At 39.8% G+C, this 24,845-nt stretch overlaps 1 protein-coding gene across 1 annotated transcript in view; it reads right to left on the minus strand.

The window, feature by feature from the left end:
* Positions 1-2,300: 2,300 nt before the first annotated feature.
* Positions 2,301-24,845, minus strand: part of swap70b (switching B cell complex subunit SWAP70b) — a 33,557-nt gene continuing 11,012 nt past the window's right edge. The window contains exons 3-12 of the mRNA XM_084555357.1: positions 23,587-23,760; positions 22,145-22,372; positions 21,194-21,340; positions 20,774-20,882; positions 20,024-20,205; positions 12,240-12,347; positions 11,526-11,692; positions 7,895-8,093; positions 6,977-7,073; positions 2,301-6,055 (exon numbers count right to left, since the gene is read on the minus strand). Of these exons, the coding sequence (XP_084411483.1) occupies positions 5,937-6,055; positions 6,977-7,073; positions 7,895-8,093; positions 11,526-11,692; positions 12,240-12,347; positions 20,024-20,205; positions 20,774-20,882; positions 21,194-21,340; positions 22,145-22,372; positions 23,587-23,760 (1,530 nt within the window). The 3' untranslated portion in view covers positions 2,301-5,936. The remainder of the gene's footprint in view (positions 6,056-6,976; positions 7,074-7,894; positions 8,094-11,525; positions 11,693-12,239; positions 12,348-20,023; positions 20,206-20,773; positions 20,883-21,193; positions 21,341-22,144; positions 22,373-23,586; positions 23,761-24,845) is intronic.

Genomic DNA, 24,845 nt, shown 5'->3' on the forward strand with positions numbered 1-24,845 from the left:
TGGTCTGTCCCATCCCACTCAAATTAACGACGGTTGCACGATAAGGCAAAAGGATGGAGTGAATTAACTTAGTTGGGGATCCTACAAGGGGGGTGGGGTGGGGGCTGATCTAAAAGTGGAGATTTTACAACGTAGTCTGTTTTGTTTCATGTTTAGTACCGTTTTTCGCTTATTGCTGTGTCATTCATCAAGCACATTGAATGTTGCAGGGGAGGAAAGTTTTCTTGAACTGCAGATTGGCCAAGAATTGCGTGTCAGAGAGGTCTTGGTCTGTCATAACCTCCAGTTAATTCTTAGAGTTAACTGGCGTGCAGAAGCTTTGTGTGATTGTACAACATATCTGCTCAGTTCATCATGGAACATTTTTAAGGGGGTGTTTTATTTATAGTCCTGGTTGCTCTGAGGCAGTCAACCTTCCAGAATGTACCTGAGCAGGAAGTAATCAATACTGTTCTTTTTGTTTTGTCACGAACAATGATGAAGTAGGTCTTGGCGATCATTTTTTGTTTTTTTTCTTTTTAACAGGATATTATCTAATATCAATGTGAAATGCGTGCAGCACTGTCATTTTATTCTCACTAGGGCTGGCTATTAAACCTCAGTTTTGTTATGGCCAATTGTATTTACAGTGTTTCTCAAGCAGTATGCAGGGTTTGTAATCTCGTGCATGAGTGCAACTTACAACAGTTTTTATTGTACAATAGTTTTAACAATATTTTTGATTAAAAATTAATTTTTAATGAAACACTTAGCATAGTGTCATAAAAGGCAGAAACTGGGTTCAGTGAGAACTCAGTGTCGCTTACCTTTAAGTTAAGGAAAACTGTTGCAAAAACAGAGATGACTTTAACCCTGAATTTCTCACTTCCTACTCCCGTCCCGCCAAGCCCAAAGGAGCTGACACAGCGTTTCCTCTTCCAGGACAGTGCCAGTACGAGGAAGTGCAAGGAAGGAGATGGCGCGAGCTCCGTCCTCACATCCAAATATAACGCATTGTATAATCGTCTTCAGCTCGCAATAAAATATAAAACTGTCTTCATGACACCATGGGCCTGAGGACATTAAGACAACGGTCAGGTGGACATTCAGTTCCTCTGCACAAAAATACTCTGCCTGGCCAAAAAAAAAAAGTCTCGACTAAAAAAAATAAATAAATAAATCACACACTCTATTTTGTTGGACAGCCTCTAGCATTGGTTGCATAACAGATGTAACCATTTCTGCAATGTCACCAGATTTATTTCCATCCAGTGTTGCATTCATTTTTCACCAAGATCTTGTATAGATGATGGGAGAGTCTGACCACTGCTCAAAGCCTTCTCCAGCACATCCCAAAGATTCTCAATGGGGTTAAGATCTGGACTCTGTGGTGGCCAATCCATGTGTAAAAATGATGTCCCATGCTCCCTGAACCACTCTTTCACAATTTGAGCCCCATGAATCCTGGCATTGTCATCTTGGAATATGCCCGTGAACATCAGGGAAGAAAAAATCCATTGATGGAATAACCTGTTCATTCAGTATATTCAGGTAGTCAGCTGACCTCATTCTTTGGGCACATAATGTTGCTGAACCTAGACCTGAGCAACTGCAGCAACCCCAGATCATAGCACTGCCCCCACAGGCTTGTACAGTAGGCACTAGACATGATGGGTGCATCACTTCATCTGCCTCTCTTCTTACCCTGATGCGATGGTTGCTGCAATCTCCTTAGATGTTTTCTCCACTTGATGCATTCCAATGATCTGACCCATCTCAAACAAACTAACATCTTTTCCATGACCACAGGATGTGTCTTTCGACATGGCTGTTTAAGAAATGAGAAGCTACTCATTGCATCAGTTGGGGTTAAATAACTTGTTGCCAGCTGAAAGATAATCACCCATGCAGTAATTATCCAATAGGAGGCCTTGAATAAAAGAAGTCTTGAATAAAAGCTTTATTTTGAGCAAGACTTCATTCATTCATTCATTCATTCATTCATTAAGGGTCGCAGGGGGGCTGGAGCCTATCCCAGCTGTCATCAGACAAGAGGCGGGGTACACCCTGGATAGGTGAAAGGAGAGACAGACAACCATTCACACTCAATTTAGAATCACCAATTAACCTAACCAGCATGTCTTTAGACAGTGGGAGGAAGCTGGAGTACCTGGAGAGAACCCACACAGACACAGGGAGAACATGCAAACGCCACACAGAAAGGCCCAGTCGGCCAATGGATTTGAGCAAGAGTTTTAAATGTAAAATATATCCCTGAACATCTGACCTTGTTTTTGTCTGCTCTGACTGCAAATGACCAAAATAATTATTAGCCTACTGGGTAAGACTGACATTAGTCTATAAATGGACTTTATCTTGTATCATTTGTCTGTCATATCTCACAGTGGCACCATGTTCCAATCAGCTGAATAAATATATGAAGAACATTATTATTAGGATTGTCTGTGGAGATTCTCAATCATCAGGGTTATGGGTTTGTAGGGTATTATTGTGTAAAAATACCATTGAGGAACTACAAGTCATCTAAATGACAAACACAAGAATTACAGGATAAATAAATCCACTGAGTTTCCTCCTCTCCACCTCTTTCGCTGTTGCTGCCGTGCTTATCCGTCACATTTTTACTTCCTCTGGATTACTGACCCGTTGCCATGGGCAATTGTTGTATTGATAGTATTGTAGTATAGTCAACCACACATGCACTTAATAGAGAGTGAACATCCTTTTGATTGAACAAACTCTGATCGGCTGCTTTGGTACAGAGGACTCCAAAGGTTCAGGGTTAACGCGAGAGTTTTTTCAAAACCAGTTTTCTCAAAACAAACCCAGATGTTGCACACATTTGAAGAATTGGATATTTTTACTCAATAAATGACTTAAACCTCGTCTTGTCAAACGATACCCAGCGATATTCATCACAATATTATTCCAGCCCCAGCCTGAGAAGGAAACAAGAGTCAATAATTAAAAACATTGAATAAGAGCCATTTCATAAAATACATTGTATACAATACAAATTGATAATTAAAAGTACCTGTGATTGGACTTTCATAATCCATTTAGCTGTAGGCCACGCACCTCATGTTACTTTTTGTTCTTTATTACTCAATAGTACAAAATGCGGATGACAATTTAATTACACATTATTACAGTTACACAATTACAAAGCAGCACAATACTGATGATCTTGTCTGCATCAGACAAGAGACATCCAGACAGGAGACAAAACACACTTGAATTGGTTTTATTTTGGAAAATGGAAGGTTTAGTGCATGAAGTCATGGAAATGAAATCACCTTTCATAATTATTCAGTCCCCAGGTGATCTACAGCTTAACACATTGCTGCAGTTTGACAGCATGTGTGGCTCCCCCCGAATCTGTTGTCTGTTGCCCATTCTCTAACCTCTAGCTGCAGTGTAATGTTTGTAGCTCTGTAGCACCCCGTAGTGAGCGCTTGAGGCTAACACATTTGTTTTCAGGATGGACTGTAATAACCACCTACAAAGAGATAGCTGGGTTTCAAGCATGTTTGCAACTAGCTGTGGGTTTGTTGAGGAGGCATACTGTGGAACGTTGTATATTTACTGTTATTAGACAACACAGCACAATACGGCATGGCAGTTATTCCAGATGTGTTTTATTACATAATTCAGTCTCCAGCTTTTTACATATATATAAAAAACAAAAACAAAAAGATAACAGCAATTCACTCATGACAGTAGAAGGCACTGGTTGTTACGGTACAAGACAATACAAATGTTATGTAATTAGCATTTGTGTTCAAAGTGAGACTTTGGCAAAATGCCTTACTTCTGACAGTGATTACAAGCAGGAAATGTTTAAGAGACAATTGTTTTAAGACACTTTATTTCCTCAAATAGTGACCAGGGCCTTTATTTACTGCAAGTGCAGAAGGTAAAGGGCATTTGTGTGTGCTGTAAATTTAGTACTTTTTGTGCTGTTGTGCCCTTACTTTGCTACTTATAGCTGAGCTGACCAGTTCTATTGTCCACAACACTTCATTACAGTTAACCCCGTGTTAACATGCACATGACAAACCTAAAACTGAATCTGAATCTTATTTGAAGCAGGCTTGAATTAGAGGCAGGTCCCTAAAATTTGGTAAACCTTAACGCAAAAGCCTTGTTTTGATTCGCCCCGTTAAAGTTGCTGCATTACACCGTTACAAACTCAACGCTTCCTTGTGAAAGATTTTCAGGGATATTATATTCGACAACAGCCAGGCAAGATTAAGGAACGACAAAGCAAACACATAACACACACAACCACAGTGACTGAAATAAATCAATAGTACTATACATGAGTAATCAGGAGCAAGTGTTGAAAATACAACAGGATTATGTTGATGAGTTCATTCAATTAGATTGATAGAAATGTAGATTATGATTAACTGGCATACACATTATACCCCACCATAGATTATTTTTTCCCCCGCTCCTGCCTTTATTTGTTCGTGACCAGCGGATCAATATCAGAGACCCACCCTTTGAGGAAATACAGTATAAAGCAACAGAATGGCACTTCAAAATAAAATGTTTAGTGAATTGTACATGATACTTTTTTACTTTTTTGAAGACAACTTTGTCAAGGAAAACCGTAACAAAACAATAAACCATTGTTAACATATGTACAAAGCCTACTGTATATTCACGTTAAAATGGTCACAATGGGTTGAGTAATTTGTAGCACTGTTAGTAGCTCCTGCTTCTTTAAAGGATATACAACTTGACAAGTGTAGTTCACCATCTGTTACATTTTCTAGCCTGAACCTAAAACATTCTCAGGCTAATCTTTGATAGGCAAAATATAGTAGTGGATTCCCTAGATACAAAGACGACACGGAAGAAAATAATACAAGGTAGTGGTGTGCCCTCTCTTTTTTACTCATGACAAATTTCAGCCTGTGATATCTGAAGTATTTAATAGAGTTACTGTGACTCAGTGGGCTGTGCTAACTTTCCACTCTCGGGGATTCAGGGAAATAAGTTGTAACATATTTGTTTTTGAGTTTTAGCTCCCTGGAATGGCCATTTTACTCAGTCCTTTCAAGATAATTATGCCAGGTTGAAATAAACCAGAATCATCTCATTAAGGCAACGAGTTGCCTTAATATCAACAAATTGAGATTATTAGCATGACAGGATCGTAGTTATGCTAGTAGCGAGGAGACTGATAGCTTCAGTAGCGAGCTGTTTATGGGTTCTGTACAAGAGGGACCGTCTAAAACAGCTGGAGTGATTTTTCACAGTTCCTCTACTTGTTTTACACTTTGTATTACTGTTATGTTATGCTATGGGTGGTGTGTCATTAGCTGAGCTGGCATGGACTGAACCTCTGAGAGGACTGATGCCGTATTTGCAGTTGCTTTTCTTGTACTGGTAATACACGCTAGATTGTGACAGTGCTTAGGATTAAAGATCAATATTAATGACTCAACTAGTGGACTGTGTTGCCTTTACAACTCATTTTAGTTGCTCAGTTGTATAAGACCAAGTGGCCAGTCAGTCAAGGGTAGTAAAAACCTAACAACTAAGCTGTTATTGTTCCAGCATTTATTCTGGTGCTATCAGTTCTCCATTTATTGTATTTACTCCCTGGAACTAATGAACTAAATGTGTAAATGTGACTCAAGTCTCTATGCTGCTCCTTCAATCCATTGTGGCCTATTCTGGCAAAGACGTGAAAGTGCACCAGTTCTATCCTACACTACTGATTCATAAATGGGAAACATGTCATTGACTACTTAATGCCCTCTTTAACTTAGAATGCCTTATTATCTTGTATTTGGACTCTAAAAATCCAGTCACCAGATTTCTGCTTAGATATACCTCATCACAGACAGTAAATCCAAGCAGACACCTCTTGTCTTCTCTTTTGAATCAGAGACGTTTAAGGTGAAGGGCTTACTGTGGCTCTACTGAGCCTGTGTTGCCTGGTTCTTCATCTCCTGCCAGTGTTTCTCCTTCAGACTGAGCTCTGCATCAGAAAAAGAGGCCACGCCCCAATTTGTGATCCTCTGCTGTCCCTTGGAACCTGACAAAGAAATATACCAGACTAATCACCAGAAAATCACACTGAATTAATATTTATAATTAGACAGTTAAAGAATAATGCACCTGTACACAAACCCATCAGTGGTGTTGTGGCTCAGTGATATAAAATTGTGTGTAGCATCTAAATAAAGTTCTGCAACGATCAGAGACTTTGTTAAATAGTTTAACCTTCCAACCAAAGAACCTTCCAGGTAAATGTAAAAGTATGAAAGATGTTTGGGATTAAACAAAGAAGAGTTGTTTCTTCTATTTCATTTTTATCCCTCGTGCTACCCTCTTGCATGATCTCTATCTGTCTGTCCATTCGCTTGGGGTCCCAGAGACCCCAAAGGTAGCACGAGGGTTAAAAATGTATTCTGAATTCACTGATGATGTAGGCACCATTAAACGTATTCTTAGAATAAGTGTGTTTGTAGGTTTGTGGAGAAAACACTTCCGAGACAAGATTTGCTTCTCAGACATGCATCTTCTCTATTGGTGACATAATTAGCACCGTGTGTGTTCTCTACAACTGTGTGGCGCTAAAGAAAGAGTTTACAGTAGTGTACTGACGATCGTATTCACAGCTGGACATAGCAACTGTCAAAATGGAATTAATTGCTCATTTAAATCAGTTAAAATATAAGAAATTATAAATAATTCTAGTAGTTTTTATAGCCTTTGGGGGAAAAAAAATTTAATGACATTCTTATTGATAACCTCTGATCAAAATCAGAGGTTATGAGAGACACATTTTCTGAAAACTGTCAACCTCATTGCCACAGCATGTTATTTTATTGTCATACGTGCTTACTTGTATTTATAATATTTGTAACCAGCAGCAATCTACTACAAAATAAGTGTTACAGTAGCATATATCTCTGTGGTGGCCTTATTGGCCACAGACAAAGCTTATGGTTACCTGGTTGAATGAGCCCTAATAGTCCCTGATGTTCAGCCACTTTGTGCTTCCAGGTCTTGGTGTTGTTCGCTGCATCTTCCAGCTTCTTCATCACTGTCTGTCTCACACATGGAAACAAAGAGACACAACACATTTACAGTTTTAAGGTAGGAAAACACAAAGAGGTCGCTTTTAAACTTACAATTGAGACAATTAACTTCCTTGAGCTATATAGTGACACCATGTGGTAGGCAAAGGCGTTACTTTAGTGTGTTTCTAAAAGGTTTAGTTTTTAGTTTTTTCTTTAGTTATTTTTAATACAGACAGTCTAAGTGATCTAACAATAGAAACACATTGTCCATACTGTCCTTACAGTGAAAACCATAAACCGTTGGAATGTCACAAACAGTATTTCCTATGTTAGATTCCTCAAGGACTACTTTGACTACTTTTAGCTACTATTTGCCTTTAAATATAGATTGACGTCATTTGTGATGACAGTTGGGGGAGTGCTAGTGTAGTGGTTATAGAAGCAGCTTTGGGACCGAATGGTTACAGGATCGCTGGCTGAGGTGCCTTGAGCAAGCACCTAACCCCTAAATTGCTCTCTGGGTGCTGCACAAATATCGTATCCATTCTTATGAGGAGAAGTTAGGTTTCAGTTAGCTGGTGAAATTTCTGGTTGTGATGCTGATGCTTGATGTTTTTTCAATTGCAGTAAACAAGATTACTACAGAATTCATAATATATTTGGGAAAATTACCATTCGGAATTAAGACATGATGATAAAAACTTTGTTTACTTAAAATTGGCTTTTGCTCTTCATTTTTAAAATGATTTTCTAAATAATCATTAATCAAAATTGCTGATAGATTAACAAGTAATACGTGAGACATGCTGATTTATAAAACAACCACAAGACCCTTGCTGTACACTGACCTGATACTGCTCCAATGCGTCATGCCTCTCTTCCTCCAGCAGCTCCAGCTGTTTCATTGCAGCCTGCAGCGCGCTCTCCTTGGCCAGACGCTCCTTCTCCAGCTCCTGTTTCTCAGCCTCCGTCTCAGAGATGGCTCTTTGCTGTCGCAGGTGGATCTGTTCCAACTCTGCCCTCTTGGTGGCCTCCTCTTCAAGTAACCTGTAACACACACAGACAGGTGAGAAGAGCATGTAATGCTGTGTATCATATATGTTTGTATGTATATACAGACTATTTACCATGCATGTATCCAGACATACACTGCCTAGCCAAAAAAAAAAAGTCACCACCAAAAAAAAGGTCACACACTCTAATATTCACCTTTGGCTTTAATTACAGCACGCATTCGCTGTGGCAGTGTTTCAATAAGCTTCTGCAATGTCACAAGATTTATTTTCATCCAGTGTTGCATTAACTTTTCACCAAGATCTTGTATTGATGATGGAGAGTCTGACTGTGCAAAGTTTTCTCCAGCACATCCCAAAGAATCTCAGTGGGGTTAAGGTCTGGACTTTGTGGTGGTCAATCCATGTGTGAAAATTATGTCTCATGCTCCCTGAACCACTCTTTCACAATTTGAGCCCCATGAATCCTGGCATTGTCATCTTGGAATATCCCCGTGCCATCAGGGAAGAAAAACTCCACTGATGGAATAACCTGGTCATTCAGTATAATCAGGTAGTCAGCTGACCTCATTCTTTGGACACATAATGTTGCTGAACCTAGACCTGACCAACTGCAGCAACCCCAGATCATAGCACTGCCCCCACAGGCTTGTACAGTAGGCACTAGGCATGATGGGTGCATCACTTCATCTGCCTCTCTTCTTACCCTGATGCCCCCATCACTCTGGAACAGGGGAAATCTGGACTCATCAGACCACATGACCTTCTTCCATTGCTCCAGAGTCCAATCTTTATGCTCCCTAGAAGACTGAAGCCTGTTTTTTCCTGATTAGTGGTTTACACAGCTGTTCAGTCCCAATCCCTTGAGTTTCTTTCTCTATGGAAATGCTCTTACTTTCACTATTCAACATAGCCCTGAGTTCTACCGTTGTTTTTCTTCAATTTGATTTCACCAAACATTTAAGCGATCGCCGATCACGATCAATCAGGATTTTTTTCTGACCACATTTCTTCCTGGAAGATGATGGTCCCCCACTATCCTTCCAGTTTTTAATAATGCGTTGGACAGTTCTTAACCCAATTTTTGTAGTTTCTGCAATTTCCTTAGATGTTTTCTCTGCTTGATGCATGCCAATGATTTGACCCTTCTCAAATAGACTAACATCTTTTCCACGACCACAGGATGTGTCTTTAGACGTGGTTGTTTGAGAAATGAGAAGCTACTCATTGCATCAGTTGGGGTTAAATAACTTGTTGCCAGCTGAAAGATAATCACCCATGCAGTAATTATCCAATAGGAGGCTCGTACCTGTTTGCTCAGTTAAAACCAGGTAGCGACTTTTTTTTTTTGACCAGGCAATGTACATTTTCCATTTCTGTTATTGAGAGAAACTGACATTTTTTACTTTGTGACATTTTTAGCTCATGAACACTCCTTTGTGCAGTTCCTATCATCAATAGTGTGTGTACTGTATATTATATATATTAACAGTTTCCTTAAAATGATGCAACTTATGCACTGTATAATTCAGTGGTAAACAAAGGCAGGTGTAGCATGTCAATGTGTCAGCAGGTGGTGCTATAGTGAATGGCACTATAGTAATGGCATCTTGTATTTATAAGACTGCTCAAGATCACAATGTACTTAATGACGACAGAGTGTAAATAAACATTTAATATACTTGGTTTGTACCTGATTAAGAACAATATCAAATGAAAGAATTAAATGGAAGGAGAATGGATGGACAAAACAACTTTTGATACACAATAGTGTATCCTGTGTATACTGATGCCACAGGCAAGATACTAAAACAGAGATTAATCAATTGAGATTAAGATTAATTTGGCGCATGGTGCTGCAGGACACAGGCTGACACACTCTAGACTGGTTAGTCAAACTTAAAGTGGAAATTATATGTCAGCATAGAGGAAGGAAGGAAGGACAAGGAAGGAAATCTGGTGTGGCGAGCAGAAGTTGTGTGTGAGTCAAATGGAGGAGCGGACTCAGCCCATAGGATCTTTGGACATGCAGTTTGGTTTGTAAAAAAGTTGGGATGCTGGTGCATAATGTGAATAAAAAACATTTAAACCATGAACACAGTGCAGAGAACAAATTAAATGTTGAAAGTGAAATATATGTTTTTCAAAAATATACTATATGTTGAGGCCAGCAACACATTTCCAAAAAATTGTGACAGGACCATGTTTATTAGGGATGTAGTGACACTATCCTCATGCTCTTCTACTGGTGCTCAAAAAACCACTCTAATGCAACCGCACCCAATAAAAGTTTCGGTTCCCAGTCAAGTCCGATGCCAAGGTAAAGCAGCAATAATATTCTAAATATATAGCACACTTAAATTATATGTAATTCTTAATTGAATTGTTGCCGTCCGCAGCAATTCATCGCTTGACTGTCTGCTTTTATCAAAGTGTGGACAAAGTGGCCTCATACCTCAGACAACCCCACTTCAAACTGAACTATCCATGCATAACTGAATTTGAACAGAGTATATTTATGGCTAAATTAAGAAAATAGATCAAGAGCAACATTTTCAAGGTGTACCTTTGCAGTAAGAGTCCTATAATAATAACAACCTAAAGAGATTAAAAACGCCTCATGTTACCACGAGAACAGACTGGCCTGATCGGAAAGAATTTAGAGGTGTGGTATAAACCTTTGATAATATGTTCACCGGGAAAATATTGGCACTCAATAACAATGTAAACACTTGATCTGATTGTTTCTCTCTGCAATAAATACGTGAGGCGTAAATACATGGCAGTAGCAAAACAATGAGTTGTTCAAAGTGAAGACGAACAGACCCGGAATCAATATGGGCAACACCACTGAAAACTACGTCTTGATCATTTTCTTCTATAAAAACAATACAGTGTTGCAGCCCTATTTGCACGGGACTCGTTTTACCTGGGGACCACTAGTAATTTGTAATAATTTGTTTCATTTTGTTTGCAGCTTTGGATATGTTGGGACATGTAAACACATAGTCCTTATCAGATCATTTCATTTAGAGTCTATGCAAACACTTAAACTGTTGCTGCATCTACATGGACAATATTTCTACAGCCTGATCGAAATACTTGGAATACTTGCCATACTTGGATCATTGACAGTGATCTAGAACATCTAACATACCAGTGGGCAAAATTACTTATTAAATTGTGCACTGGCAGCATTGTGTAGTTTGTTCAAATGTTAGTGCTCACATATTCACATTTACCTCGTTGCCTTGTAATATTACCATGCTGGCTTCTGACAAACAGTGACAGAAAACTAGCATTCGAGTTAACAAGTTTGACTTTCGAGTAGAGACAAAGATTGAAAACAAAAGCTGAAACAAGAGACATTTCTTTTGTTCAATACTGGAGGATCTGTAGGATAAATAGTTTTGATGCAAATGCAAAAAAAAACTGATCTCCCTCCCACGCTTTTTCTGATACTGACCGTGCCTGCAGTTTCCGGACAGCTTCCTCGTCCTGCCTCGCACGCCTCTCTTCCTCCAAAGCACCCTCCAGTTGATGGTACATGTCCTCCAGCTCGTGAACCCTCTGAAGGTACTGCTCCAGCTCAGTGGACTTCTGGGCCATCTGCTCCTCTACCTGCTGTCGTACCTGTCAAACCAGGAAGTGCAGAACGATATTTTATCTGGAATTCAATATCAGTACTCCTGATAAAAGGGTTCTAAAGGAATATGACCCTTTTGCAGGTGGCCAGCAGTGCTCTATGTTACCTCTTGCATCGCTAGAATCAAGACTTAGAATTTCTGCTCAGGCGTTTACAAATCAGCACAGTAATGATTTGACAGTGAAGTGGTTGCCCACTCATCACATAGTTGGCAGTTTGATCCCAGAGTAAACGTTTTACAGTGTGAAAGTAATGAGGGTGAAGTTAATACACCTAGAAAAGATGGCATGTGTAAATAAGTGCATTCAATTCACTAATGAATGTGTAGTGAGGACACAAACATAACATCTGCTGTCAAACCATTTCACACGGAGCTATTATAGTTCTTCATTGTAGGTCTATTTTAAATAATTCGTCTACGTAGCATTGTCCCATTTAACATATTCTGTCCGACGTTGATAAATGTGAAAAATGTATTAATATCTTAAAGCGAAAGAGGAAGTTGTTCTTGCTCGGCCACTTGTTCTGACATACCATTTTCTCTCGCTCCAGATCCATCCTGTAGCTTTCCTGGAATTCAATGTGGGTCTGAAGACGTCTCTTTTCTTCCTCGGCTGCTTTGGCTGCAGCCTCCTCCAGAGCCTGGCCAAAAGGAAACCAGGCAAGTCAAAAATCAGTCATCCACAGCACACAGAAGCACCTTTTTCAGTAAGACAGAAATGAAGGAGGCGAAAGCAAACTGTTGTTAGGGGAAGTTTAAACAGGGGCTGCGGGAGATTTCTGAAAGGTTAATTTTAGTTTAAAGGCCTAGAAGCAAACTGTGGTTCATATAAACAGAAATAAATGTGCTGTTTCTAAGTAGGTGTTCAAATGTAAAGGGATACTTTACATGACATACTTTCAATTGGTCTGTGAAGAGGGACCCAGCATGAAACAGCAAGCCCTGCTGAAAAATCTAATGACAAACTGAAGAGTATTGGGTTGAAGTTACAATCGTAGCTCTAACTGCGTTCTAAACCTTGCACATGATGTAAAACAATTAAGATCTTTAAGTTTAAAATTTAAGTTTAGCATAAACTTCAGACTGTGTCTTCATATCTTTTTTTACCTTCAATCAGATATGACAAGAGAAGAAGATCTTTAGTAAATGAAGTTGTGCTGGTGTCTGTGCGGTAAGTTCATTATCACCAAACTGTCCTCACGCTACAACAGTTATAGAAGCACAGTGTGGGTGTCTGTTGTGTGCCATGTGTGGCTATGTACGTGATCATTGTGCATTCACGTAAACAGCTACATGAGACGGACACTTGCACCACAATTGCAGATTGTTTTGCATTGAGAGGCAGTTACTCCAGACAAAGACATACTGTTGCACTCCTCTCTAATGTGTGTTACACAACCACACTGTGAACTAGTTTGACTGTTGCTGCATCATGCCTCGCACAGCACTGAGCTGGGAAGCTAGACACTGAGGCAAATGTGGTTTTTAGTTCACCTACAGAATATTTTTATTTTTATTATCTGACCTTATGAGCTTACAAAATGGCAAAAAACATTGAGTTTTCAGTAGCTGCAATAAAATCCTTTGAGAAAGGATATTGCTCAATGCATGTTTTTGTTGTTACAGGACACAAAATCATCAAACTAGTTTTAAATTATTTCTTGATTTCTAACGTTTCATGGACACATAATTTAAATCTGACTGGCAGAAGTGAAAACATCAGACACAATGACGGAAGCACTCCAAGTTAAGGTGTGTTCCTCGTGCCAAGGGCTGCACCGCAAGCTCAAACAGTAATTGATCCACTTATATGCTAAAGAGTTGCAGAGGTGTTTTTCCATGGACTTCATCACTCCACAGGACTTGTTTTTCAAATTTCAACAGACTTGTTTATTTATCCATTTTATTGATGGGCAGTTTGGCTCTTTTCTGAGAGCCGGCTCTTTTGTCACGGCTCCCAAAGAAGAACCAGCTCTCTCAGTTCCTTAACAGCTCTTTATTTAGTATTGTTTATAGCTTAATATTGTATTATACATATATAACCCAACACAGCAAATGCAAATGGTTTGTGTGTTGACAAGCCCTTTGGGATTCAATGTTTTTATGAGAAACCTAATAATTGTCTCATTTTGTGCAATTATTCTGTTACAAAAGCATTCTTACTTTTGTTTAATATTTCAATAAAAATGTAATTGTGCAAACAAATGAACAAAACACTGCAATCAAACCCACACAAGCAAAAATAGAACCAAACTCAGTAAACAAATGGTATAAATGTCCTTGTGCAGGTTTGTGGTGGAACCTGCTATTAAAGGGGAACTCCGGCGCAAAATGAACCTGGGGTTAATAACACATGTGTACCGAGTTCGACCGTTCTCTGGTATTTGTTTTCATGCATTTGTTTTGTTAGTCAAATGTGACCAGTTTTCTTGCAAACCGCTATTTAGTGTATAACGCTAGCCTTCGGGGCACACCTACACATAAAAAGAAATCGCTATTTCTATACCACTAACAAGGCTCACAATATCACCACACTTACACGGTAGCATAACTAGGGTCTCTACATGTAAACCGAACCACTGAGAACTTTGCAAGTATACAGGCACTTTTTTAATAAACTGCCTGTATACTTGCAAAGTTCTCAATTCCTCGGTTTACATGTAGAGACCCTAGTTATGCTACCGTGTAAGTGTGGTGATATTGTGAGCCTTGTTAGTGGTATAGAAATAGCGATTTCTTTTTATGTGTACGTGTGCCCCGAAGGCTAGCGTTATACGCTAAATAGCGGTTTGCAAGAAAACTGGTCACATTTGATTAACAAAACAAATGCATGAAAACAAATACCAGAGAACGGTCGAACTCAGTACACGTGTTATTAACCCCAGGTTCATTTTGCGCCGGAGTTCCCCTTTAATATTATTTTCATTTTGCCGTTAAAACACTCTGCTCTGCCATCCCGATTGTCTTTAAATTTTAACCTGATGCTGCAATGTTTCCGGGTGTCGCTCATAATTATGTGCACCCGCACTCTCTTCGTCACAGCAGTCTGCTATCTCACTCTGTCAGCCACAGTGTCTGTCACTCTCTCTGCTTTCACATAATGGTATGATCTTTAATCCTCACATGTGATTGGCCACTTAGTGCGCCCATTAAAACAAAGTTCTGTGCCCGTCTTCAGGCAAGCAGAGATGAAAGAGCAAAAGAAAAAAAAACAAAAAAAAACAAAAACAGTGGGGAGCCGGCTCTCACTCCTTGGGAATCGGCTCTTTTGATTCACTACCAAGAATCATTTCTTAGAGTCGGCTCTTTTGTGCATGACACATCACTAGTTTGTTTGCAAAACTTTGACAATGATAATTTTTCCATGTTTGTGTAGTACTGGGGAGTAGTAGAGGGTGAACAAACATCTTAGTGTTTCAATAATTTTTTGACAACCTCAGAGTGTCATGGCTGCTGATTGTTGCTTTAAAACATGCAACACTCCAAAAACTGGCCTGGAGTGACCACACTAGTGCACTTTATAAGAAAGACCAGAGCCGCTCTACCTGCTAAGGACACTTGTATAAATTCACAGTCCTAACAAGTTAAGAAAGGTCTGAAACATTTACAAAAGTTATCTCTGAGCTCAAATCTCTGCAGGTATTCTAACTTTTGTATTGTGCTACTTTCTTTTTTTTTCCATTAATTGATTAACTAATGTTGACAACACGTTTTTACTTTGTAACTTCAAGCCTTTGGAGGTCAGTTCATCTTCTATTCTAACGTTTCACGGTAAAAGGAATCATGACCCAGAGTGAATTTATGCACACAGCTTTCATGCCATCTGTGACATGAGAAGTTAATAACTAAGAAGTAATTAAAAATTTACTGGAACTACAATAAAAAAACAAGAAGGTTCTGGGTTCGACTCCATTGGCTGACTGGGGCCTTTCCGTGTAGCGTTTGCATGTTCTCCCTGTGTCTGCATAGGTTCTCTCCCATTACTCCAGCTTCGTCCCACCATCCAAAGACATGCTCGTTAGATTCATTGGTGATTCTAAATTGGCCGTAGGTGTGAGCGTGAGTGTGAATGGTTGTCTGTCTCTCTGTGTTAGCCCTGTGATAGACTGGAGACCTGTCCTACCCCGCCTCTCGCCCGATGACAGCTTGAACAGCTTAAAATGTAATCATGTTTCAGTCTACTGCATGATTTCATCTTTCTGCGTTTGTGAAGCTGACACTTCCTGTTAATCTCACAGCCATTTACAGCAATAACAGGAAGCTGATATTTGTCTTCTGCAATTGGGGAATTGATGTAATCACTGAATTTTAAAATGGCTAGTCAGCAGCATCAACAGACAGGATGGTGGCGCAACCTTCTGCCTTCCTCCCTAGATCAGTCTACATTCCTCTGTTTGCAGCTGGTGACAGACTATTCATTAGTCAGAGGTCATGCAGCAGCTAAACAAAAACAATTTCACTTTACAACAGTGTAACTGTGGGTGTGAAGAAAAAAGAAAGTTGCATTATGGAAAGTGAATTGAGTGTTTTGAGCTTAATTTTCCTTGCTCTCTTTATGAAAATGATGAATCTAAACCTGAGTGGCATGGACAGACTCACTGCCAACCAAAAGTGTCTGTGTCTGAAACCAACAGTCATAAGCACTTACGATAAAACTCTCAGTTTGTTGTGGTATGGTGTGATGTTATCTGTGAGGAATGTCGCTGAATCATCTTTGGGGTTTTTTTGTTTTTTTTAGCTGACATTAGCCATAGTAACTGTAATAGTTGTGACACCATTTATGAAATACCTGACTGGGTAAACATCTATAAATAGCATTCCCTTTTTAATATCCTTTTCCCAGAATTAGATAAGTATTTCAATACAACATGGTACCACAATGCTCTTCAGGGATCCAAGTTATCTGCGTGTGTCAGAAGGCAAAACACAGCAAAGTGTGTTAAAATGCTCTAAGAAGAAAGTGTTGGATGAAGCTGCAGTGCTTTGAACTGTAAAACTTGTATTGGGCATTTTTGCAAGAGGGGCCTCTGCACTGGCGTCCCTGTTGCAAGTACAATACTATGAATGCCACCTGGGACAGACAAAACATCAAGACAATTTTTTATTATTTTTTTTTTTTTAAATCTGATTGATCTGATCTGATCTGTGAGGACTCTTGATTTCTGAGTTGACTGAACATGTTACCAGCTTGTATCTGTTCAAGCATAATGTGCGCCTTTGGAATTTAAGCAGGACTCATGGCACGGCCAAACATGCACATCAAATGGCTGGATGACGTTGGAAACTGACCTAGGATAAGGGTTATCTGTGTCACCCAATTGAAACGATCAACCAGCTTTGGGAATGTGAGAGAGACAAGGGACTGCACTATTCGGGACACTTTTCTCAGACCAGTGCAACATTATTTATGCACAACATTTGCTTTGTTTAAAAAAAAAAACAAACATATATATCACATTGACATCTACATGACAAACAGTAAACACATCTAATTTCCATCTCTCTACTGATTCTGAGAGATCACAACCTGGCCATTAGTTTGTGATAGATCCCTGCATTAACTGCTCAGAGTCTCCCTCCCTACGTAGATCAATCTACATTCCTCTGTTTGAAGCTAGTGACAGACTATTCATTAGTCAGAGGCCGCGCGGCTGCTAAAAAACAATTACACAAACAATTTCTCTTTACAACAGCGTGTGAACAAGTTGCATTATGGAAGTGGATTGAGTGTTTTGAGCTTAATTTTCATTGCTCTCTTTACGAAAATGACAACTCTAAACCCGAGTGGCATGAAAGCGGCATGAATAGACTCACCACAGCAGTTTTTAGGTGACATACTTTAATAGTTGTAATGTGAACAGTGTCTGTGTCTGAAACCAGCAGTCATTTAAAAGCACTAACGATGATACACTCAGTTTGTTGTGGTATGGTGTGATGTTATCTGTGAGGAAGCAGGACTCATGGGGCGGCCAAACATGCACATCAAATGGTTGATGTTGGAAACTGACCTTGGATAAGGGTTGACTGTGTCGCCCAATTTAAACAGTAATTGGCCAGCTTTGGGAATGTGACACTTTTCTCAGACCAGTGCAACATTATTTTTGTGCAACATTTTTCTCTGTTTTAAAAACATATATACACTGCCTGGCCAAAAAAAAAAGTCGCCACCTGGATTTCACTAAGCAAATAGGTACGAGCCTCTTATTGGATAATTACTGCATGGGTGATTATCTTTCAGCTGGCAACAAGTTATTTAACCCCAACTGATGCAATGAGTAGCTTCTCATTTCTTAAACAACCATGTTGAAAGACACATCCTGTGGTCGTTGAAAAGATGTTAGTCTGTACTAAAATTGGGTTAAGAACTGTCCAACGCATTATTAAAAACTGGAAGGATAGTGGGGAACCATCGCATCAAGGTAAGAAGAGAAGCAGATGAAGTGATGCACCCATCATGCCTAGTGTCTACTGTACAAGCCTGTGGGGGCAGTGCTATGATCTGGGGTTGCTGCAGTTGCTCAGGTCTAGGTTCAGCATTATGTGTCCAAAGAATGAGGTCAGGTTATTCCATCAATGGATTTTTTCTTCCCTGATGGCACGGGCATATTCCAAGATGACAATGTCAGGATTCATGGGGCTCAAATTGTGAAAGAGTGGTTCAGAGAGCATGAGACATCATTCTCACACATGGATTGGCCACCACAGAGTCTAGACCTTAACCCCATTAAGAATCTTTGGGATGTGCTGGAGAAGGCTTTGTGCAGTGGTCAGACTCTCCCATCATCAATACAAGATCTTGGTAAAAAATTAATGCAACACTGGATGGAGATAAATGTGGTGACATTGCAGAAGCTAATCGAAACAATGCCACAGAGAATGCGTGCTGTAATCAAAGCTAAAGGCAATGAAATATTAGAGTGGGAGAACTTTTTTTTGTTGGCAACTTTTTTTTTTTGGCCAGGCAGTGTATATCGCATTGACATCTACATGACAAACAGTAAACACATTTGATTTCCATCTCTCTACTGATTATGGGAGATCACAATCTGGCCCTTAGTTTGCGATAGCCGCACAGAAGTGAAGATAAGTGCACTGTGACTGCACTGTGTGACGATCAAATAAACAGAAAGAGAACACAATTTGAGCAGGGTCTGAGTACAAAAGAAAACCTGAAAAGAGTGGATGAAGGGACATCCTGCAAATTGCAAATGTCCACCTTGTATAGCACAGATCCAGGAACATGTCCCCTTTACTCCAGTTTCCTGTTTCCTGTGAAGGAAGGCCTGTGACTTGTCTTCAGTGCTTAAAAGGGAACAACTGTTTTTTTTACAACCTGGACCTTATTTCTGGCATAAAATACGATCGTTTACTCACCCATATAACTTTTGTGTAATTTCTAGTCGTTCAGGAGATATCAAGATCTTGCGTATATCCATACAGTGGGAGTGACTGGGGTACCGAATCGCAGCCTCTGAATAACGCATTATCTGCCACAAAACTCGTTAATTTCACCAATATTTTGTTATCGTACGCTAGTGCTATTCCATGTTGAGTCCGGAGTTACCTGTTATCATCATCGTGAGTGTGAATGTGATGTCTTCTTCGGTCGGCTTGTTTACCTGTAATTTGCTTCTGCTATGGTTCGTCCACAACCTCAGAATTGGAAAAATATTCAGCCATGTTGTAAAAAACTCACGGGTGCGCGCGTCGCTCAGAGATGACTTCCTGGATATATTGTTCTGGTTAATTACTTAAACTGTGTTTATAGTTACATACACAGCTTCTCTCTCTGTGAGATCACCTCCAACTTTCATTCATTGAAAAGTAATGTTTTAATCCAAACTGATATCTGTCAGCCAAATATGTGTAGTTTGTCTTGGTGTGTGGCGTTTTATGAGCTATCTTGGTTGTTTTCGCAGCAATTTGAAACAGTGCCTTTTAATTATTATTTTCTGACCTTTTAGTATGTTGTATGTACTTTACATTTTCAACTATAGACAATAATAGAATAATCTCACACTTTGTTTTCACTTCCACAGTTTGCTCGTCTTTTTTCTTTTACATTTCTTCTTCTCACATCCACATCACCCAGCCGTTCACACAAGACTTACACCCCTGCTTCACATGAGCGTAGAGTGGAACTTCCTTATTTTTTACTACAGTATTTTATTTTTGCAAGTGTGCATCTTTTCCTTTTGTTCCTGTGGTATAAGTGTGAGATAGCGTTCCACAAAAAGGAACTGATAATGCACCAGACATTTCCTGAGCAGACTGAGCTCACAGGGGAACACTTGGTGTGTGCATGTTTTATCCCTACCTTCCTCATGTTCTCCAGTTCGAGCTGTTTGACCTCGTTGGCCGTCTGCAGCTCGCTCATCCTCAGCTCCAGCTCCTCCTGCTCGGCCTGCTGCCTCAGTCGCACCTCCCGGCGCTTCTGTCTGGTCTCACGGTGCGGTGCCGGGCGGCCCTCACGCAGCAGATTCGCACAGGTCTGAATGGCTGAGAGGCAACAGAAAAGAAATCTTTGGGTGATGTCACTTAAAGCTGCGGGTTTTGTTCACTGCTTGTAAAAGTATAAACACAAAAGTATCAGCCAGGTAATCAGTACGGACTTTTGCACTGATTTTTGAAAATGATTTGGTTCTATTGGCTTTGGTTTGCACTCGATTGAATTGGTGGAAATTACTTAAAGATAGACTGAGGAGATCACACCTCCACAGGAAGCTCAGAGTAGAGCCGCTGCTCATTTGTGTCAAAACTTGTGTAGAGAGAAGAGACTCTACAACCTTCTGGTGGATAACCCTTTCTGGTGGGATTCCCCATAAGGAACTAGAAAACATTTCTAGGGAGAAGGACGTCTAGAATACAAAGCTTATTCTAATTTTATTCATCTGAACTGGACAAAACAAAATATCTGAAGGCACATTTTTAAAATCGTAATCCTAAGCAGTGGTTTGAGCAAAGGTTTTAAGGCAGACCAAAAACCGATGTCTAAACTAGACGCAGGTCAATAATATCAATCCAGCTGTTCAACATGAATAGGTTAAGTGTATATGCAGCAACTCACCCTGGATCCACTCCTGCTTCTTCTTTTTGTCCGATGCGCTGATTTCAAAGCTTTTTTGGGACGACTTGATGAGGAAGAGACACTTCTTTCCCTCTTTATCTTGTAAAGGCTGAAGTGAAGAACAATACAATCAGATAGAGAAGTATACAGATCTGTGCAAATAGGAAGAATACACCAATAAACCAAGATCCCTGTATTAGCTGTTTAGAGCTTTTAACCATGCTGAATGTGTCCATTGTTCAATCAGCTAGTAAGGCAGTGAAATGCAGTACACTGATCTCACGGTCAAGAAGAAACTTCAGGGTTTTAGGATGGCATGAGACTCAATAATCTAATACATATTCCTGGCCTTGATTTTAATAAAGGCCAAACAGTGGAGAGAGAGCTGAAGAGTTTTAGTGAAAAACATCATGTTCTTGCCTCCACACAGCAGTTTCCATCCAAAAGGATGTCTCCTTTCTTTTCAGCCAGGTCCTCACCAACGTAATAGGAGATGGAGTTGGGCTTGAGCATGAACCAACGTTCCGTCCAGTTCTTCCTCTTGTGACCTTTCTTCATCATGTAGCCCTGTAGAGAGAGAGAGAAGAATACCGACTGAAATTTTTAATGTAAGTCAACAACCCTTCAATCAGTGTAATTATAAAAACTGACCATAATCAGTTTGCTGTGAGATATTCAGTGTCTAAATCTTTGTGTTCTTCCTTTAAAATCACTAATAAATATTTGCTATATCAACATGACAGCAGTAACGCATTCACACCTTTTTGATATGATATGCAGGACTGACTTACATGACCACAACTTCTGCTTTTTTTATACTGTTCCACCCATATCTATTCTTTATGAGCCCTTCTTCACATATACATTACAGTTCAGTGATTTCTTTAGTAAACCTCTCAGCTTTTATCAGATCACTGTCAGAGCAGAGACCTTAAATGCAGAATGAGTTCAGACAGTGATACCTAAACACGGATCAGACGTGTCAGTCATTATTCTATATATTCTATGGCTAGTGCATCACATGAAAAGACCAAAACCAAAATTTAGTTTATCTCTCAATACTCTCCGACTTCTCAACGCTGTCGGCACCAAGCTCCTGTTTCCTACTGAAGATGAATTTTCACAGACATACAGTATAGTTCATTTAGTTCTTCCAATAGCTGTAGTTTTGGTGAATTTCTATTGAGGGTGACCGCAAACTAAAATTATTTCAGCACAGCCTTTCTCAGTGGACAAAAAACTAAATGTGAAATTAAACATTTGTGGTGGTATATTCCTGTAAACTGCATCTGTTTCCTGACAGAAATAAAACTAAAATGATGGGATTTCATGAACTGTGGACAGTCGAGTCTGTGCAGACGTGTTGCCCACCTGTTTGAGCACATCCAGGATGAGCTCATTGTAGACCTCATTGATGCCCATGGAGAGCGTCTGCTGATCCATGCCCTTACTGAAGTGGCCCGAGCCCACCAGGCTGATGAGCTCCCAGGCATTAAGACACTCCTGCTTTGAGTTAAGCTGCAGTTTGTAGTCCTCAAAACGCTCCTCCACCCAGCTTCCCCCTATCGCCTCCGTCAACTTCCGCAGGAAGTACTCTATCTGTGTATAGAGTACTTTACTTTTATAAAAGATATAAATACCTACTCATGCAGGACAACAGGATTTTTCATCAGAACATACAACTGTTCATTCCTAATCAAAAGATGACTGCCTCTGTTCTGTATTGTTCATACCGTATTATTCATCTCCACGTAAGCCAGTTGCAGCATATTGATTTTTTTTTTTTTTTTGCAGACAATCTTCCTGTGATTCAGCTCTGATGTTTATTCTTCTCAACAATATATCTTCCAGCATTTGTAAAAGAACAGGAAGTTGGGAACTTCCTTTTCTGCTCTTGAGTAACAGACGTTTTCAACTGGCCACTTAGTGAAACAGTGAAGCGCCACATATTCAGTTTACCATGCCGTAACGTACGTCTGTTACTGAAAACAAGAGTAAGCGTTGGAACAGTATGACCACTGAAATGAACACAAGCCTCTGTCAGTGACATATGACTGGAGTGGGAAGTTAAAAGTACGTGACTAATTTAGCTCCATTAACAGAATTTAACAACTTCCCTCATTTTAGCAAGCAACCCCTCACTTTGCCAAATGTGACTCTCCTGTCAGTTGCAACAGTTACTGGGGAAATTGAACTATAAATTAAACTGGGGCACGTGTTCAGAAGTAACAGCAGTATCCAAATCACAGATTCTCACAGTTTGAAAAAATTTATTCAAGATCAAACTATTAAAAATCATGCAATGCCATGTGTATATTTTTCAGAGGCAGCACCATGAAGTCGAGCTAAGTTTCCAGACTACTACCTGAAATGTGTCAGTAGCATCTTAACAAAGCTGACATGAAATGCTTGGTCAGAAAACCTTGTTTAGTCATTTTGATTAGACATTTCTTCTTCTAAGTTTGGAATGTAATGCATAGTAGTTAGTTCGGCATCAAAATATATAAAAAAAATGTATTTCCCAAACTACTCTAGCTATTTTGACATCAAAACTGAAAACTCCAACATTACAGTTAAGACATACTGTATTGTCTTAACTTGCCGTGCTACTGAAGCTATGATAACTCACTAGTGGGGGTTAAAAGCCGTTTAGATTGCTTTGAGAGGTACTGTATAATGTGAGGTGCCACACTGTAAAGAAACAACAACATATGTTGATAACAGCACAAAATGATGTTCAAGAATAAATGTGTACTGAGTGAACAGGGTGGTGGTGGGACACAGTCATGGCGTTACACTGCCAATAAACGCACCTCCTCAGTGACGATGATAAGCGGGTATCGGTCCTCAGACAGGAAGTTGAAGATGCACCAGATCTTGAAGGCATCGTCATTGGATATGAGCAGCTGACCTTGTTGTAGATTCTTCCTGAAGCACAACGTCCAGCACATTTTGTTGAAGTCTTGACGGTCAAAGTTATCTGTCACCTGTGGCAGACCAGAGGACAGTGGCCCTGGTGAGTCATGAGTTCACGTGTTACCCCAAGTAAGAACAACTGTTTTTTCCAGGAAGAAGAACAGTTTGTAGGGAGACCGACAGACAACAGAGGACACACACACACACACAGAAGAAAAACAGGCAAAGAGGAGGCAAAGTGTCATCTAGCAGACATTTCCATAATTAGAATCTGCGGTTCCTAACCTTTTTGAGCACTGTGGTTATATTTCAGGCAGATTCAAGTTCTATTCTGATTCATGTTTTGGGGCATGTACATACAGTATACATACATGTATTCATGTCCATGTACAGTTAACAGTTAAGTCGGAATTGTCTAATCAGTATCATTTCAACAGGACTGTGAATTGTTGGATGTTTTTAATGGTTGTTAGACAATAATTATCCAAAACCAGTCAGCTGAATCAGTTCATTGTTGGCTGGATTTTCTGGATTTGTTGACTATAAAAATAATACAGAACCACAAGGCTGGGCCTTTACGTTAGATTATTTCCTTGTGTTGTTGAAGGTCATGTGATTGTATGGCATAGTTGATTGAGAAAAAACATGACAGAAAAGAGGGGGTGACACAGAATAATCTCTATAATCCCTAATACATAGCGCCTTTCTTCATTTACTGTATATACACTGAAAGTGTATTTTCAATTGATGTGGTAGAGATGCTATCAAGGCCGAAACACCCAAGAAAATGTGAGCGGAAAAAGAAACTGGACTTTAAAAAAAAATGTCTCTAGGGCTGAAATTCCAGAACAAAATGGAAGGAAAGCTCTTGAAAAGGTACAATCGGCGCAGTGGAGGGAAATGTTTTCCTCGAGCCGGTGAACAGTAGCATCTCCATGGAGACTGCTGGCTGGCAGACCACACACTTGTGTTGTTTAGAAGCACATTTTATCCTGCTGGCTGTCGTCCCATGAACAAGCCACCGGCAAACGCCTAAAAACAGCTCCCAACATTTGCTGAAATCAAAAACCAACGTGCAGCTGATCAAGGATCACATTTATAGTCTGAACCGCTATTAGTTTACATAACCTGAGAGATGTGGTGTGGTCTTTATAAC

Source organism: Chelon labrosus (genome assembly GCF_963514085.1).
Source record: "Chelon labrosus genome assembly, chromosome: 11".
Taxonomy (NCBI): Eukaryota; Metazoa; Chordata; class Actinopteri; order Mugiliformes; family Mugilidae; genus Chelon; species Chelon labrosus.